This window comes from Alligator mississippiensis, chromosome 3 (assembly GCF_030867095.1).
Source record: "Alligator mississippiensis isolate rAllMis1 chromosome 3, rAllMis1, whole genome shotgun sequence".
NCBI classification, from domain to species: Eukaryota; Metazoa; Chordata; order Crocodylia; family Alligatoridae; genus Alligator; species Alligator mississippiensis.
In genome coordinates this window covers 8,667,309-8,686,110 of record NC_081826.1, presented here as the reverse complement: position 1 = coordinate 8,686,110, position 18,802 = coordinate 8,667,309, and the positions used below count along the sequence as shown (strand labels likewise).

Below are 18,802 nucleotides of genomic sequence, written 5' to 3'. Positions count from 1 at the left end.
CCACTGCAAATACCAATCTTGACAGCAGCTTCAGTGTAATTTTCCATTAAAAAAGCTACAGCGTTCTCCCTTTAAATACAGTTCCACAAAACAACATCCCCACTTAATATTCTTCTGGTGAGAAAGTCACAAATGATTAAGCATTAAGAAGTCATTATGTTTCATCTGTCTTACCTGACAAGTAAAAGTGTAAGAAGATTGGGAAAGGTATTATAAGTGCCAAAAACAACCAACCATCAAAGCTGACAGGTGATGGTGGTGTTTTATAGCATATATCTAGAAGACCAGTTAGGGCCAAGTTCCCACTGAAAAGCTTATATTTGTACTGCAGAATTATAATGGTATATTGGAAGACAAAGTTGGGGCAATATAGGATCATAGGAAAACAGGGACTTTACAAGTTCATCTAGCCAAGCCCCTGGCTCAAGGCAGGATCAGCCCTAACTAAATCATCCCACCAAGTGTCTGTCTAAACCGATTTTGAAAGTTTCCAAGCATAGAGATTCCACGACTTCTCTAGGGGGCCTGTTCCTCTAGATGGCCACTTCTCTAGGTGGCCTGACCACCCTCATCGTCAGAATGGTCCTCCAAATCTCCAGCCTAAATTTCCCTTGCTGCACCTTCAAGGCCCCTGCTCCTAGTCCTGTCCTCCACAGCCACAGAGAAAATCCTATCTCCATCGTCTCTATAATCACCCTTCTGGTATTTGAAGATTGTTATCAAATTCTCCCTCAGTCTTCTCTTCTTCAGATGAAATAACCCTAGCTCTTTCAGCCATTCCTCCTAAGTCTTGGATCCCAAGCCCCTGATCATTTGTGTTGCTCTGCACTGGACTTTTTCTCATCTGTACACAGCCTTCTTGAAGTGTGGGGCCCAAAACAGCACTCCAGATGAGGCCTCATGACTACTGAATCAAATGGAAGAATCTCTTCACTTGATTTGCAAGTGACACTCCTCTTAATACAACCCAACTATACTGCTGAGGGTTTTTTGGGTTGTTTTTTTTTTATATAACAAGAGCACACAGTTGGCTCATCTTCAGCTTATGGTGTACTGCAGCCTCCAGGTCCTTCTCTGAAGTGCTGCAGCCTAGCCAGTCATTCCCCAGTTTGCATTTGTGCATGCAATTATTCCATCCCAGGTGTAGGACCTTGCACTTGCCCTTGTTGATTTTCATTTTGTTGACTGTGGACCATTTTTTCCAGTCTATCCAGGGCACTCTAGATTGTGGTGGGCAAAATATGGGCCATGGGCTGGATCTGGCCCACCAACAGATTGCATTGAGCTCATGGGTGGGCAGCCACAAACTCATGGGATCCGACCCCTGGGTAGCTTCCAGCTCTGGTCAGTGTATGGAGCTGGGCAGGTGGGGCTCTTTCCACCATCCTAGGTGGATGGGTAGGAGGGACTGCTTCCACCCAATGCTAACATGGAGGCACCAGCTGTGTAGCCCTGGGCAGATGCTCTGATCCCCACCCAGAACCTGCCAGCTGTCCACAGCTGACACCGATCCCCACCTGGGGCTGCCTCCACAGGACTGAGCAGGTGCTGACATAAGCTGCAGACTTGGCCAGCAGGTTTTGGATCAGGGTGGGGATGCTACAACTCTGAGTAGGGCGGGGATTGGGCGGTGGGGGGGTGAGAGAAGAAGAGCAGAGAAGACCCTTGAGATGACACTAAAACTCATTAAGTGCCCCTCCAGGCAAAATAATTGCCCACCCATTCTAGATCCTAGCCCTAGTCTCCAGAGTGTCTGCAACCCCACTCAACTTAGTGTCATCCATCAATTTGCTAAGCATGCACTTGATCTCATCATCCAAATCATGAATGAAGGTATTATTAAACAATACCAGAACCAGGACAGAGCCCTGGGGAATCCCACTTGATACCTCCTCAATGACACTGAACAATTGATGACTACTTGTTCAGCACAATGATCCAACCAGTTATGAATCCACTTTATAATACTTTTACCTAGTCTATATTTCCTTAGCTTTGTTAATGAGAACAGGAAACCATGGCAAAAGCCTTGCTAAAGTCAAGGTATATCATGGCACTGATCTCCCCTCATCCACAGAGCCTCTCACCTTATCATAGAAAGAAATCAGGTTTGTTAGGCATAACTTGCAGTTGCTGAATCCATGCTGACTGTTTCTGATTACCTTGTTCTCCTCTAGGTGCTTCACAATGTGATTCCTTGAGGACCTTCTCTATGATTTTTCCAGGTATAGAGATCAGTCTGACTGGTCCCTGGATCCTCTTCCTTCTGCTTTTTAAAGATGGACACTTGCTCTTTCTAGTCATTCAGAACGTCACTCAATAGTTCTCAAAAAGGACAGCCAATAGCTCCAAAATTATCTCAGCCAATTTCTTCAGTACCCTCAGGTGCATCCCCCATCTGGCCCTGCCAACTAGAATGCATTTAGCTTTTCTCAGTAATCCCTAACCTGTTCTGCCATTACTCTAGGCTGTTTGTCTCCTTCCCTATCTCTGCTGCCAACTGCACTTATGAGCCGGTAGCTGCCCCTATTTGTGAAAACTGGAGGAAAAAAAGGCATTAAATACTTCAGCCTTCTCTGCATCCTCTGTGACCAGATAGGGATCTCTGGTCTCTCTTTCTTTTGTCATACCTATAGAATCCTTTTTTGTTGCCCTTTATGTCCCTTGTCAGCTGCATCTCAAATTGTGCCACAGTCTTCCTAATTTTCTCCCTGCATGCTCATGTGGTACTCTTATACTCTTCCCTAGTACTGTGAGTGCTATGTTCCATATGCAGGTTCCTTTGGTTACACTAACTCTTGTTTAGTACAGTCTTTCCATTGGCTTCCATCAGCTTTGGATCAGGCCTCTAATGAACAAGGAGTATTATTTTCCTGATTGTTATAACTGAGGCTTGCACATTGGTATAGGTTTCATACCGCCCAATGCAATACAGGTCTTGCAGGTAGACATTGAAGAAACGCCCTTGGTGAGGTATCTTAAAGCACCCTGCTACTACATGACTTGGCAATCAGCATTTTTGCCTCACAGAGTGGTAAATGTGTTCTTTATAAATTTTTAGCTTTATTTATTCCCATCAATACCCATATATGCACATTACCTTCTGGGGATTACTGAGTTAATCTAAATTTACAGGTGGTTCCAGTGTGGTGATCCACTAGCAGTATTGTATTGCACAGCATGATACATAGGGGGTGCATTTTACAAAATACCAAGCTTAATTTGGTTTAGTTCCCCTTCTCCACAGCTTATGCCTTAAAGCCCATGTAGTCATCCAGGAATACACAGAGAATGTGACCCCTTTACACAGGGCTGGGGGAGGGAGCTCTGCTAAGGCCTGGCTGCTTAGCTTCTCTTCCCTATCAGGCTTTCCTTCCCTAAGGAGGCCAATGCAGATTCGTGGAACAAGTTCCATAGTTACTGGGTGCTGCTACCCTTTGTGGTTGACAAAATAATTTGTCATTCAAGATAAATACTTAGTCTGTAGATTCCCATCACCTTAAAGACTTCTTCCCCTGAACTGCTCTAAATAGATCCCTCTCTCAATTCAAGAGCAAAAGCTGATTAGGTTGTGACAAGTATCGCTTTACAGAAAAACACACAGAAAATGTAGATACCGTGGGCTGAAGCAAGAAGTTTCTTCACTTTTAGAAATAAGAGTTTCAGTAGGCATTTACAGCCAGTCCAAATTTTCACAAATATACATTTAATTGAGCCTGGGCCCAATCAATAAGAATTTTAACAGTGACCTCAACAGGAGTGAGCCATGAATCTACCATATTTGACTGTGTGTTCAGTTACTTGCATGTAGACATAAAAACATGGCTCATGTAGGAACATGCAGAAAGTTCAGGGCCACATTAAAAGTGTTTCAAACAGGAGCATTCACCTGTTAAAGGGTGTTAACCAGTTATAAGTACCCTGTAAACATTTTGAAGTGGAGGTCTGCCCTGTTTCTACCTCTGCTTGGATAAATTCAGGGCTTCATTCTCTAGGGCAGCATTTCTCCACCCGTGGGTCACAACCAAAAAGTGGATCACAAGAATAAATGAAAATGCTGCTAACAAACTTTAAACATGGATCAACAAGTTTTAAAAATGAATTCTTCTCTAAAGGAGAAAAACATGGGAAATGGTGCTTTTCCCTTGCAGGCTGTCAGAGTTGTGGCCTGCAAGGGGCTGCTTGGGGACCCCCATACCCCACACACCATCCCCCCACCCCACACACCGGGGGGCTGGGGCTTGGGGGCAGTGGGTTGGGACTGGCCAACGATGTTTACAAATGGGTCCTGGTCCAAAAAAGGTTGAGAACCACTGCTCTAAGACACCTTTAACCAGCACTAAATCAACCAAAGTAAGAGCATGCTCTTTGCTGAGTCTCCCTTCACTCCCTACTGCTCTGGCTCTGAGCTACATGCCACCCCAGGTGAGCAACAGAGTCCTGGCTGTAAAAAGCAATAAAAGTGATCAGATTAGCTTTGGTGAAATTTTAGATGCCTGCAAGTGCCTTGAATGGCTGTGAATCACCATGAAATGGGCCCGTGGAAATCTTACAACAAGGCTTAGCCATAGGCAGTCATACATTTGGCTTATCACCTTTCTCAGAGGAGCATGTTTTTTCTACTTCCTTAGTGTTCCTGTTTACAAAGGAAACAAAGGGAAGTAACTGGACTGTGGCCAGTGGTACAGGGAATGAGAGGAGGATAGTTTTTGAGGGGGTTCAGGCCTAGCCTATCAACAAAGCCTGGAGCCACATCTACTGCACCATGGCAAAACACATCAATGCTGCTGAAGACCTTGGAAGCTGGTAGGAAAGAAAACACCCAGACCATGGCTGTTGAGCTCATATTTATTGTGTTTAAAAGAGACTAAAATACTGAGCAGATGAAGGGAGTGAGGAACAAGCAGAGGGAGAACCAGCATCTGAGGGAATACAACCCAATGGGGCACACCAGGCATTTTATATGGGATGGGGGAATTGAACATTCACATGCAACTCTTGTTTGGGTGCTGAAAATGCATCAGTAGGCATCATTCAGGCCAGAGACCTTTACACTGGCTAAATTCAACTCTACTGATATCAGAGAAGAATCCATCAGAGAAGAATCTGTTCCCCAGTGATTTTCAAGTGCTTACTGGACATAGGGGAGAAACATGGGGCATTCGATTCAGTCGCTCTTTTCAGAACAAGCAAATCCAGCCACGGACGTGAAGATCAGCCAATTCTAAAAGCATTTCACTGTGCCGCTAAAGGCTGGGGTCAGATAGAAACCAGCTGGGATCAAGCAGAGGACATGCCAAGCATTTCTGTGCATTATGGCTAATCCTACACTATACGGCACATCTACAGCTTAGTTTGGATCACAGGCTCCATAGCACGAATGTGAACGCTGGGCAGGCAGAACCAAGAGAGAGGAAGTTCCCTGCTGGTGTTGTCTTCATGAAACTTGATGTTGAGATAAAAATCACCTGTGTAGAGGAAGAGAAGAGCTCCAAAGCAGACAGAATTTTTGGTGGGTTTCACCTGAAAGAGACAATGTAAAAAACCAGCAGAATAAAGTAAGTATATTAAACACCACTTTGCAGTTCTGCAGTTTCGTCCAATTTAAGCATCTCCAAATGTTCTAGAAATATTACTGAATTAACAACCACCTCACTACACCCCATACCTAACCCCATGAATCATATTATCCCCACGATACCGGTACTGAAGCACTGAGAATGAAGTTAAAAGAGACGTCCCATGCTATGTGCCATGGCTGAGGTTGAACTCTAGCTAGAACGCAGATCTTTTTGAAGCTATCAGACCTTAGATGTCTTTGCCAGAAAACATCAGAGGTTTTCTTAATATCCAGGGACATCTACCTTTTAGCTGGTATTTAGCAAATTATGTATTAAAAGACTGAATCTTTTCATACTTGGTAAACACCCAGTTAAACATCGTTTACCTGTTTGGCAATAGCTAAATTCAATCCAGGAACTAATCTTCGCTATTCACTATCATTGGGTTAAATGAGTTTAGTGAGAGACATGGCAATGAAAGAGACATCCTGGCTTAACTTGTTCCAACCAAGTATAATATACTGGGCACGTCTACACGAGATACTAAGTCACTGGTCACAAACTGTGCAGTGTCTAAAAATAACCAACAGTGCGCCGCTAGGACTGTGCAGTACTGGTGGGTACTACGCAGTCATTTAGTACTTGCTAAAGTATCCCAATACCAACTGCGCAGTCCCGGGCATGTGTAGATGCATTCACCGAGTACTACTTCACATTACGTAAACCCTATCACCAGAAATCAATCTGCAATACACATAACAAATTCTTCTTTCATAGACCATAATTCAGCAAAGCACTAAGTATTTGCTTTTCTTTGTGCATGTAAAAAATCCCATTCTCATTCACTAAAACACTGAAGTAACTTTAACCCCATCAGCAATAACTTTGGTTATTAGACTATGGTTGGGATTTTTCACATGTTCAAAAATAAGCGTGTGCTTCCAGGGGCAGGCAATTATTTTGGGCAGAGGGCCGCTTACTGAGTTTTGGCAAGCCATCAAGGGCCGCATGACAGGCAGCCAGGGACAGATAAATATCAATTTTCTAAATTTTTAGGGGCCCCGCAGGCTAGATAGGATGGTCTGGTGAGCCGAATTCAGCCCACCCCTGGGTTAAGCCCTCTTTTTACCTGTTCAGGGTTTGCTCAATTCAAGCTATAAGGTTAAAAAGATTTTTTAAAGTTCTTCTACAGATGTTGCCTCTGGGCGGTGACCAACCATGTGAAACCCCTGCCTCAGAAGAACATATTTCAGAAAGTCAAAAGCAAGTGAATGGAGGGAACTGGAGAGCAAGGCTGCTTACCAATGACTGTTCTCCAACAGCCTCACTTTGCAAAATGTTGAGCTCCCCAAGAGGATCCAAGTACCCTCAAACCCGTCATTAAAGTTGTTAGATCCCCTACTCCATGCAGTGCCCAATGACTAGGGAGATGACGATCCAATTGCTCATGGGTCCTGTTACTCATTAGCCAGAGCAAGCAGGGAGCAAACAGCAGCACACATTGCTCACAACAGCTTTATTCAGAATGGAGACAGCTTCGGGCGAGCTCCCTCGCAGACACACAGCCCATGAAACCAGGGGAGCAGCAGTGAACAATAGTTTTTTCCATATTTATACACTTTGATTCATGTTCATTAACATTCACTCCACCCTCGCTTCTCCTATGTTCTACCCATCTCTCCTCCCATCTCAAGGTCCACCTCTGTTTACGGTTTACCTGATTAACATAGAATTGCCTATGTATTTCCTTCATTTACATGTCTTTTTGCTATGAGCACATATCTAAGACCTTGACTCCTCTTCTTTGGTCAATGGGTAGACTTTGGAGGCTTCTTTACCAATCACCATTCACTTTTTTGCATATGTTTATTTTGGATTCTGTTACCAATTATGTGTTATATTCTACATGTCTATCTGTTTTTCTGTCCCACATTGTACCATCTTCCACATTCCTAAGTTTTCACCTCATTCACAGCACACAAACTTACAGACTCACTTGAAAATGGTTGACACGGTTAAGATGGTTACTTAGCATAAGCAAATGGCTAGCTTAGCATAAGTATTCGTAAGCAAAATCTTAGATATAAGAGCTATATATCTTACAACACTATTATATGGTTAAAAAACGACTTGCCTAAGCATCTCACAGTGTTACTTTTAATATAACACTCTGCCTTGTGGTTAGCAGGTTTTGTAAGGCCACAGGTAAAGCCTTTATTCAGCTGTAAATCCAATGCCCCCCAAGATCCAAATATTGTCACCCTAACAAGAGTCAGTTGGGAGAAGGTCATCCAAGTCTTGCAGAATCAGGCTACTCTACAGCAATCATATGACAGAGCATATGACTTATGGGAGGCTAGGAGGGGAATATGCAAGGGCACTGTTGGTAGTTGTGGAAGTTATAATAATCCCTAGGCACAGTGACCTCTTCCACTGCCTTTACCCCAGTATGGGGGGCGCTAAACCATTTCTCAGTGTTTGCTTTTCATTTTAAATGTGACACTAGCGCTTGCGAGAGATGCTGCGTGACCTACACTTGAGTACAAAATCCTTCCTTTAAACATGTGCTTGCTACAGTCCATGTAAGCTATGGGTCAACTCGTATTTTTATAATTAGGCATATAGAAGTCATTTCCCAGTCCTCCTCAGGCCTCAGCCTCTTGTTTTCAGGCTATTCCTTGTGACAGTGGTTATTGTGATGGAGGCATTACACTCTTAATAATTGGTGTTATTTTATAAATACTAAAATGGCTTTAATGCTAATAATGCTTTAGTATTTAGAGGCCCCAGTCAGGGATTGGGACTCTTTTGGGATAGACACTGTACCCTGTGCTGAAGAAATCATTGGCCTTAGTTGCATCGTGCTAACACAATTAATTTGTTTCACGTAGGCCACTGAGGACCTGTCAAAGAGCAACGAATGTTGATTTTCTTTCTGAGCTCATTCAAACTGACCGTCTACCAATGATATGTTCTCCACTGCCAATCAGTGGACAGCTTTTGTGATCTTTTTCTCACACATGCACACAACTTCTTGAAAAATAATAATGGTAAACACAAGGTACAGAAGGAAAAAAGTGAGCTGCTGATAGTTGCAGAAATTTCCTAGGTTGTGGGACTTTTGTTTTTAATTCAGCAATAATCAGCTGAATCTGACCAACTAATTGAGATAAGCACTGTTATTAAGGTGGCTAGATACAAGGTGGGCAAGATGAAGAGGAAATTTCAATCAATGCAAAGGCATTTGAAGCAATTAGGGTCTGACCTCTAACTGCACCTCTGAAAATCCTATAGCTCACAACAGGTACTTATGATCTTGCAGATAATAATTTAATCTATCTTATTTTTTGCTGAAGGAGGCGTTGTCAAGTAGAGTTAGCTCAAATTAAAAACCACATTTCAATGAGAAGGGCTTAGCGTAATTCCAAGTGCAAAGAAACGCTGGGATGATCTTGTTTAAAATAAGAATAAAATAGTTCTGGTTTCAGGGTGGATTTACCTCTGCAGCCATGTAGACTTAAGAACCCAAATACAACTGCATTATACTAGTAGATGATCACCAGCCAATGAATACGCCCTAACTCAAAGCAAACCTAAATCTTAACACAGCTAAACACAGTCACATGATTTTTATCCTTCAAACTATTTTCCTTTGTGTTGCATAACAAAATATGTGCAGAGCAGCATGGAGCGGGGTTCATTTTTTTCTCATGTTTCTGGGGTTTGCTGGTTGCGATATGGGCCTGCAAAGGAAGTTTTTCCCCTCCTGTTGCTACAGGTGTCTGGGTTTTCTTCGCCTTCCTTAGAAGCACTGGGCGCTGGCTGTAACCAAGACTGCTGGTTTTGACTGGGACATGCTGGTGCTCCTGCTGGGACTAAAACTTGGAGGCTCTTGATTAGAAGGTCTTGCCCCTCACTTGCCGCTCAGGGTTAGGCCAATGGCTGCATTTGGGGTCAGGAAGGAATTCTGCTGCACAGTCAGACTGCTAAGGACCATGTTGGTTTTTACCTTCCTCTAGTTTGTGGGCATGGCCTTCTTCCCTGGATCTCTCCAGGGATCTTAACAAGCCTTGTAGCAGCAGGACACTGACGGTCATTGTCCCCCTGCTTTATCTATGGCACATTAGGGTGCTTTTGGTGTCTTTGGGCAATATGCCTTGTTATTGTGTGACAGGGTTGACGGTGTAGTTTTCGGAATACGTGAGACAAGGACTTGCATGGGATAGTCTGGATTGGGATGCTCTTGCCTTGAGCAGAGAGTTAAAACTAGTGACCTCCAGGTCCCTTCCAGCCCTGTTTTTTCTACGATCCTATGCTGAAAGATTACAATTCCCACCTTCTGCACAAGTCCAGAAAACTTCCAAACTAAAGAAAAGTGGCTCTAGTGAGCTTCTTGGAGTCTGGCTTGGTATAAAGTTAGGGTGGGTAGGTGGCAGTTTGGTCTAAAAGAGTCCGTTTCAATTCAGCACGGATGATCAACTCATTTGTGTGTCAAGAGGATGGGTCAGATTCTCAGGTGATAGAAACTGGCTCACCATTCCCATCTTCAACAGAGCTCATTCACATCCACGGAGAATCTGGTCTGGTGAGAAAATATGGATTCACTGAAATCTCATCCAGGTTTTTGTTCAGGTTTGGATTAGAACATTAATGTAATCCCGGCAGCCGCTGCTTCCTACCTGAAGCATCTACGTACCAAACAAAGCTTTCTTCTGGTTGTAAAACCAGGCATTGGTTTCTGACATTTACCTTTTTTCCATTAATGACTTAATCACTGTGGGAGGATGAGAAAGCTTCCAACAACATTACATAGACTGCTTGAAGAAATACTTCTCAGTACTCTTGCCCTGAAGAAGCATGAGTACGCATGATCTTTTGAGACTTTCTGGAGGACAAGCACCGATACTGACCCCACCATAAAAAATACTGTCTTCAAGTGTGTATTTGCCTCACTGCCTTTTTTGAGTCAAGATTTAAATGAATCGACAGTTTTATTCTCTTAGGAAGGCAGTATGTTGACACTAAATTTGCAGAGCTTTAAGCAGGTGGGCTAATGCTGAGGGAATAATGCACGAGATGACTGTCCACGTATTCACATGAGAGAGAATCTCTTGGCTTATGACCGCATGGGAGACCCCATCAGCAGGTAGGAAAACATTATGCAGACTCCTAGTTTTTCCCTTGTTAGCCTCGCAGGTCAGACAATTGAGCAACAGGGTACCAAAAAGCTGGAGTACTTATTAAAAATCAGCATTGCCAGAATGAGAGCAGTAGGTCAAGAAATTCCTCTGTTGATGATTTCTAGGGATGCATTTAAACTGAGATTACTCCGTCAATAAGAACATTAGCACCCATAAAAATTATTAATGGCAAATTCTGTACTTGCGAGCTTTGTAAAAAAAAACATTTTTTTCCACCTGATGTATAGCTGAAAGCCTGCACATTGTGTATATCCCAGTGGTTAACCTTTGATTCTTTTCTGACTAAGGTTCACTTAAATATTCAGTAATGACAGACGCATTTTTATTGACTACTGAAGAGCAGACCTAAGTAAATGTCCACAGCAATCCATCCCATATACTCAACTCTCTCTTCATATTTTTTTAATAAGGTACTGGAGTGGAAGTATTGCTTACTATGCTCTTCAATATTGCCCCCTCTTTCCATTCCTTTGGTTTTTGTAGGAAAAAAAAAATATATATATATATTGTATCTGCAAATAATCTTCTGGGTTTTGCCTCAGAAACAAAATCTCGCTGACCTGAATTATTTAGAAGTGAATATGTTAGAAGGCTTAACTCTTTTCAGAAGGGATGTTTCAGCCTGATTTTAAAACTCAGACTTTTTCTAAATTGGATAGCAAAAGGATGAACTCAGCCTTTACAGATGTATGTTAAATGAGATAGGTAGCCATATTAGTCTGAAGTCAGGCAGAAGGCAGGGCAGGGTGGCACCTCAAAGACTAGTGAGGATTGAATGAATAAAGTCATCTTGGCCATTAACATGTATCTTTTTTTTTCCTATTTCAACCCATGGCATTTCCTCATGACCTGACTTAAAACTGGCTTGCAGAAAATGAGCTTACTCAGTCTGGAGGATATTTTTGATACCTTGTGGAAAAAAACAGTTCTTTAAACACTGAAACAATGGTTGGGCATACGGAATTAAGTCTTTTATCTACAACCACATACAAGCGTTCAAATGAAACACGAGAAGTCTTCTGATATTGTTCTCCCAGTAGACAGACATATCGGGAAAGCAGCAGACAGATGTTAGAGGGGCTGGGCATGCAACTAGGGGACCCCTGTACATGCATCTCAGCATGCTCTGCAGGCTCCCTTGAAACTGCAGAGAACAGCTGAGTGCACAGGACAGCGCTGAGTGGCTGACCACCCTAGGGGACCATGCTCCCTTGGGTAATCCTGATCACCATTCACATTCCTCCCTCCCTGCAGGAAGCTTTAGGACAGGAGACCCAGAGTGCATCTTCTCTCTTACCAGTTGCAGGCGGGTCAATGTCTGGGTCTAGGTTTGGATCTGGGGTCTGGGTCTTAGGGATGTGGGGGTCTAAGTTTGGGTCTCAGTGGCACAGAGGTCTAGGTCCAGGGCTCAGGGCCGGGGGTCTGGATGTATGGGTCTCAGGAGTGTAGGGGTCTAGGTCTGAATCATGTGCAGGGGACACAGCTGTCTCAGCACCCTGCATCTCCCTGCAGCTTAGTGTGGGGCTGGTGAAAGGTGCTGGGCCTTCCTGGCCCCAAGGCAGTCAGGGGCAGGAGTTTGCTCCATGCTCACCTGGAGCAGTGGAGTCTAGCCCAAGTCATAGACTGTCTCCTTTTGGAGTGGGCGGGTGGGGGGAGGAATGGCAGAGCAATGCATGATGGGATGCTGGGGGATGGTGCTGAAGCTTCTATTGCAAGGGTAAGTGTACATGTATTCATGCTCCTGGAAGCCACTTCTACCAGGTTGTAGTTGAGTTAACTCTCCCATCATTTTTAGTCTGGGAGAAACTGTGTGCATGTTTGTACACTTCGAGTTCCTATCAGGAGAAGGGCGATTCTCCCGGTAGAAATGTAACACATTTATGCTGCCCAGGTTACTGACTCAGGCTTGAAACAGACATCCCCAAATGAAGTGGATCAGCTTCATTGGGCGTAACACAAGTCACCTGCCACCGTCTCTCCTGTTGATCTTGAGGGACAACAGGCAACATGGTTCCTTGCTTCCAGAGATACACCTCCACCAATCTTCAAGGGTCCTAGAGCTTGCCAGGGGTGTGTCACTGGAAGCCTTTCCCCTCCTGCCACAGATGCACCCCCACAGAGATTGCCAGCGGCGTATCTCTGTAACCAGGTTAAGTCAGACGGGCACTCCTCAGGCTCGAGAGGCCTGATCTTGTGCAGGAATTTCTGGGATGTGTGGGACTGAGCCTCTCAAGCCCAGGGAGCACCTGCCTGGGGCAGCATAAGAGTGCAGGCAGCTCTGGCTCCCTATGCTCTTCTGCTGCAAAAAGGTGTCTGATGCAATAAAGCAGCACAATTTATTACTATGCTTTGCGACTGTCACATTGTGGTGCAACAACAGGTATGTACGTCTATTTGCTGTTGCTTTGTGCTGCAATTACAATTTTTAAGGTGGCAAAAAAAGCAACCAAAGGTGACATATGTTTCTACCCTCAGATCTGGCCAGACTGGTAGTGGCCAAAAGCTCTCACCATACGATAGCTTTTTAATGTCCCGTTGTCTCAATGGGTGCCTGTTCACAAGCACAGAGGCTGCTCCGACACGCTGCAATTCCAGCACGTCAGAGCAGACTCGATTCACTGAGTCTGCTGAAGCATGGCAATGTCCACACTCCAGCAGCCTCCTGCATCTCGTGTACCAGCGTTCCTGTGCTTAAAAATGGTGGTGGGGGCACTTGAACTAAAGCTCGTCGAACAAGCCATCACCATTTTTAAGGCCAGGGATACTAATACAGGAGATGTGGCAGTGCTTTAATTAGGGCAGCTCTCAGTGCTCCTCTAATTAAAGTGCCGTGCCGCCCTCACCCCCCCAACCCCTGGACCGTATGTAGACGTGCCCAATTATCTTAGACTATTCTATGGAAACAATTTTCTACATCCTCAAACCCAGTCACTCTGGCACCAGGTGGGACCATTTGTCAACTCTGATCTTTTGTCACGGTCAAGCCTGTTGAATGCATGCACTGAACTACCAAGGCCCCTCAATTCAGCAGTTAGTACAAATCATCATGTCCCTTGTTGGTGACCTCATTGAGAATACTAGCATTTAATGGGCACACGAAGCTGAACTCCCCTTTGGGTGGTCCCACAAGGTCATGATAAGGTGACTCTGTCCGGACAGCATGAGGAAATCTTCCCTGCTGCTGCATCTGCTCTACTACCTTCTAGATGACCAAATAAAAACATTCAGTCCCCACCCACCCCAACTCATTCACTAATACAAAGCTACACATGTCCGCAGCCTATTTTGCACAAAGATTTGTTTGTAATTGTGTGCGTGTCGTGCAGGGGACTGATACAATAATCTAAATAAAAGACTCACGGAATCGATATAGAAGGTGTTGGATCCCACAAAGGTGATGGCATCATGGAGCTCATAGTTGTGCACTCCGTTTTGGTAATCCTGGTACGGGGTCACAGTGAGAGCAAACGGGCCCACGCTGTGTTTGCTCCAGTTGGTGAGTTTCACCTCCAGGGGGATGGGGTCCCCAACCTTGCAGTCCACCACAACATCACAGTCACAGAACTTTCCATCCACCGATATATCTGGAAGACAAAAAAAATACATTTCACGTGATTTAGGGAGTCTCCTCTAGGAGCTGAATACTTCATTTGATCTCCATGAGAAACCTAAAGCATGCCTGGGCAACAGCAGACAGGAGTATATAGATTAGAAAACTGGAAACAAATGCTGTGTTGGTGCACCTCTGCGTCTTCAGGAGTTTTAGGAAGCTACTAGTCATTATGGAAGTTCAAAACGTATCTGGGATACCTGTGATTGCCTTGTCTCCTGTAAAAAAAAAAGTCATGGGATCTCTACTGCTAGTGAAGGAGGATTCAGGAGTGGCCTTCAGAGAGCACCTTGAACAGTGGTCCATTATCCAACAGCGGTTAACTCTCCACTACGAAGGCACAAAACCCATTTGTTATACTCCTCTATAAGCAAAGGCCAGCAGATCCATTCGGCATGAATAACTGGCAAACCAATTTGATTGACTTGTGTTAGTGCAGGGGTGGGCAAAATGCGGCTTGTGGGGCCCCTAAAAAATTTAGAAAGTTAATACTTACCTGCCCCTGGCTGCCTGTCATGCGGCCCTCGATGGCATGTCAAAACTCAGTAAGTGGCCCTCCACCCAAAATAATTGCCCACCCCTGTGTTAGGGTCAGAGCCCTGCCAGTGCGCCTTCCATGCCATAGTCCTTGCTGTTTTTTGTGGAAGTCACCTCCTTGAGTCTCAGCCAGGGCAAGCCACGATTTAGCCCCATCTGCACCACATTCCACCCTTTTCTATGCTCCTCATAAACATCAAGCAAGAAGAAGCATGCAGTCAGGTGAAGGAGTGAGGAAAGCAATTATAAGCAAGGCTTGTAAATACAAGCCATGGCTGGTTACAGAGCCGGTACGAGACACCCACAGGCATGTGTGTCACAGTTAAAGACAAATCATTTAGTGAAGAGGTGACCTTTCACAGGACAGGCGCTGTTGGAATGTGCAAGGCAATATGTCCATTACTATCCAATTAATACAGAAAAACAAGGTTTTTAAAGGATACGGCGCTAACCAAACCTCGTCAACTCACTGCACAAGATTTCATATACTGAGATTCCTCTTTCTGCTTCACTTATGTCCTTTTCTCACTGGGATAACAATGTTTCTAAACTGGCTACAGCTGGACCAACTGCAAGCACAGTCGTGTAGCCACTACCAATGCCCATTTGCTTATTCCATGATGAAATGATTCACAGCTCACACAAAGCTGAAATTGCTAGTGCAACTGCCCACTCTGAAAGGGTTTCCAGTCGTGCAGCATTGCTGCCATTCACAGAGGAGGTTGATTTCTGATGCTCTGTAGATACAGTAGCATTTCTACTTCACAACAGATTCTTGGCCAGAGATAAGGGAGAGCTCTGAGCACACGCAAGAGAGATAATATTCAGAGCAGATGCATATCCTCAGGACATCATCACACACTCATGGGGCAGCCCAGTTCCATTAATCCACTTTGTTCCATGCAAGAAGCACTATGCGACTCACAGTTACTCTTCTACACCGAGCATTTCAGTTGCATCAACTGCAATGGACCCTCCATTTCTTCAAGGTTTTTTCTTTCACTTTTTATGTCTCAGGAACTTGCGGGCCTGTTCCAATTCAAAGAGAGCTTAATCTATGCAAGAGCAAGGTTTTGATTTTTGCCTTGTTGACTTGGAACTTGGAGAGCTCCATGATACGTGTTCCTCTGGTGCCCTTTGAGCCTGGAGAGCTGAATGAACAATGCTGATGCAAAGAAAATAGTAAAGGATGAAGAAATGAGGTCGAGAATTAACATTTTTTTTGACAGACCCACTCAGCAAATGACAGGCTGATCCATCAAAAGTGGAAGCAATCTCTAAACTTCATTCTGACCACAGCTACCCAGCCAAAGGGGCAGCCACGGGTCTGGTATATGGAAGGTACAACCGGCAGAGCAGAAATTGCTTTGACAACAAAGGATCTCATACTCTTGAGATTAAAAATGCCATTTTTTCAGAAGCATTTCAGTGGTGGGGGGTCAAAAATGACACCCACTGATTCAAAACCTTTCCATTTCAAATAGGATGCTTAGGTTAGACAGGGAGAAGACCTGCTGTCACAGCCAGCCTTCTCAGGATATTAAGATAGGGCAACATATTCCTTCTTTTCTTGACACCCTAAACCTATACAGGATGGGGTCTCTTTTCCTGTGTAATCAAGCTGCCATATACAGGACTTCCCAGGACATTTCAGGGTGGGCTAGCCACATGACTTGTGGGCTAGCAACATCACAGTGTCCTGCTGGGGCCTGGCTATGCTCCCCTCAGCTCAGCCCTGTGCAAGGGAAAGGAGGGCTGCTCTAGTGCCCCCTGGCTTCTAGCCTGAGCCACTACAGGTATGTGCCTGCATTTCTGGGTTACAAAGTGATTTATTTAGCTCCAAGTTTAACTGACATTTTTTTAATGCAAATATCTATGAGTGTACCTGAGCATGTGCATATGTTTACGCTCTCCAGCTGCTTTCTTTCAGCCCAAGCAATCAGGTTTGTATCAGTTGATGCTTTTAAGCCTTTGAGGGAAGTGCTTTCATTCTTTAAAAATTCTCTTTACTCTGGTTCCTCTATCCCCAGGGCCTTGCAGCTGTGCACCTCATTAGCCCCAAACATTGCCTCTGGCTCACATGAACTTTCAGAAACACTCCATGACCTTAGTGGAGGGATCTTCATTGTAAAGCTGCTTATCATCTTGTCTTTTTCAGCTTTAAACACCGTGTTCTGCTGCAGGAATTAGAGATGAAGCCTTCTGCCCTCTGTACCCACCTTTGGATCTAATAATAGCTCAGAAGGTTGCTTTACAGCATCCTTAAGTGAACAGATAAAAATCCACCAAGAAGGTGAGGAAATTAAGCCTGCCTCCCACAAATTAATTTTCTTTCGTATGCCTAAAAATCAATATGCTTAACGTTGTTGGGGGGGAGGGGGTGCACACATACGTGTGCATATGTGCACAGAGACTAATGATTTCCTGCACTTCCAGAAGCACTTTGCACATTTGTAGTTATAAAGCCAAGTCTCTCAGCAAAATGCCAAATGAGAAAACATACACCTCTGTGCTGCAGAATATTACAGCAAGCGTTGCTGAAAAATAACCATGTTTCATCAGAGAAAGCATCTTGATTTGACACTTGGTTCTCATCACAGAAAGCATCTTCTATACCATATGGAGGCACTTCCATATTTTCATCCACGGACAGAGGAACAGCCATGTGTACCGAGTCCTATTTCCATGGATTCAGCTTACCAACACAGATGGCATAGAAAAGCTGAGACTGCTCACACCACTGCTTTGGGAGTGAATCATTACTGGCTTTAGCGTACAGTGGCTCTGAATCATCCAATATGCTCACTAGTGAAGCAGGCAGGGGTGGCCATCTCTCTCTTGCTGGGACTGAGATTAAGGATAATCAGAGTTCTGGAAAATTACAAATGTCTAATGAGAGCATTAATAAAAAATGTGATAAGGTGAAGCCAAGTTGGCAGGAAAGATGCATGAAGGCTTGAAGGTCTCCCACTTCATTACCACGTTATTCCTCAATATTAAGATAAATTGGTAGCATGAAACTTTTTATGGTCTCTCCTGTATTTTTCATGTAAACCTTAAATCCCATCTACCTGCCTCTTTCTTGCATGTGCTACTGCCAAAATTACCTTTACACGTTTTGCAGCAATGCACTATAATATATCATGGGGAAACCCTGCATCTGCAAACTGATGCCAGCTTGGGCTGAACAATTACCATATTTTTATTATTAAATCATTCTCCAACCATCATACTACTGGCTAGAACACATGTTGGAAAACGGGCACATGAGCACAGCTGAAATTAGGTGGATAGAGGGATCAGGAGGAATTCCTGCATGCCCATACGTGAGCATTTATGGTGCATCTACAAGGCTAGGAACAGACATTACACACAAATCGGTTTAAGTGATTAGAACCTGGTTTAAAACTGTAACAAAAAATGTTCACTGCACATAAACCAGTTTGAAAATGGCTGAAATCAGTCTGAGATAAACCTGGTTGAATGTAGTATCAGACTTACTGATTTGGGTCAAACCGGTTTATGCAATGTGTGTCCCAGAACAGCCTTGCTGGTTTAAGCTAAACCAGACACCCCCAGCATCCCAGCATGCTCTCTGGGCTAGGCGGGGCTCTCTGCTCCATAGCAGGAGTGTAGCCAGCATGTGGTCTGCTAGCTAATGCTGAGAGGTGCCTGTGTAATGCAGACAGGACAGTGTCTACTTATGGCTTTTTGGAGCTAATCAACAGCTCAGATGGTAATGTCCCCGCAGTCTTTCCTTTGGGAAAGACAGACAAAGGTAAATCTGATATCTTTTATTAGATCAAGTAAATAGTTGGAAAAAAAAATTCCTAGCAAGCTTTTGGGTTTAAAAACCATTCATCAGGCTGAGGAAGCATCCTGCAGTTAGTATG

At 44.2% G+C, this 18,802-nt stretch overlaps 1 protein-coding gene across 5 annotated transcripts in view; it reads right to left on the bottom strand.

Annotated features, from left to right (window-relative positions):
* Positions 1–4,832: 4,832 nt before the first annotated feature.
* The window catches only part of TRAPPC9 (trafficking protein particle complex subunit 9), an 839,741-nt gene continuing 825,771 nt past the window's right edge, over positions 4,833–18,802 (bottom strand). For all 5 annotated transcript variants that reach the window (XM_059723710.1, XM_006258702.4, XM_059723712.1 and 2 more), the window contains 2 exons: positions 14,123–14,346; positions 4,833–5,523 (listed from right to left, as the gene is read on the bottom strand). In XM_059723710.1, the coding sequence (XP_059579693.1) occupies positions 5,344–5,523; positions 14,123–14,346 (404 nt within the window). In that variant the 3' untranslated portion in view covers positions 4,833–5,343. The remainder of the gene's footprint in view (positions 5,524–14,122; positions 14,347–18,802) is intronic.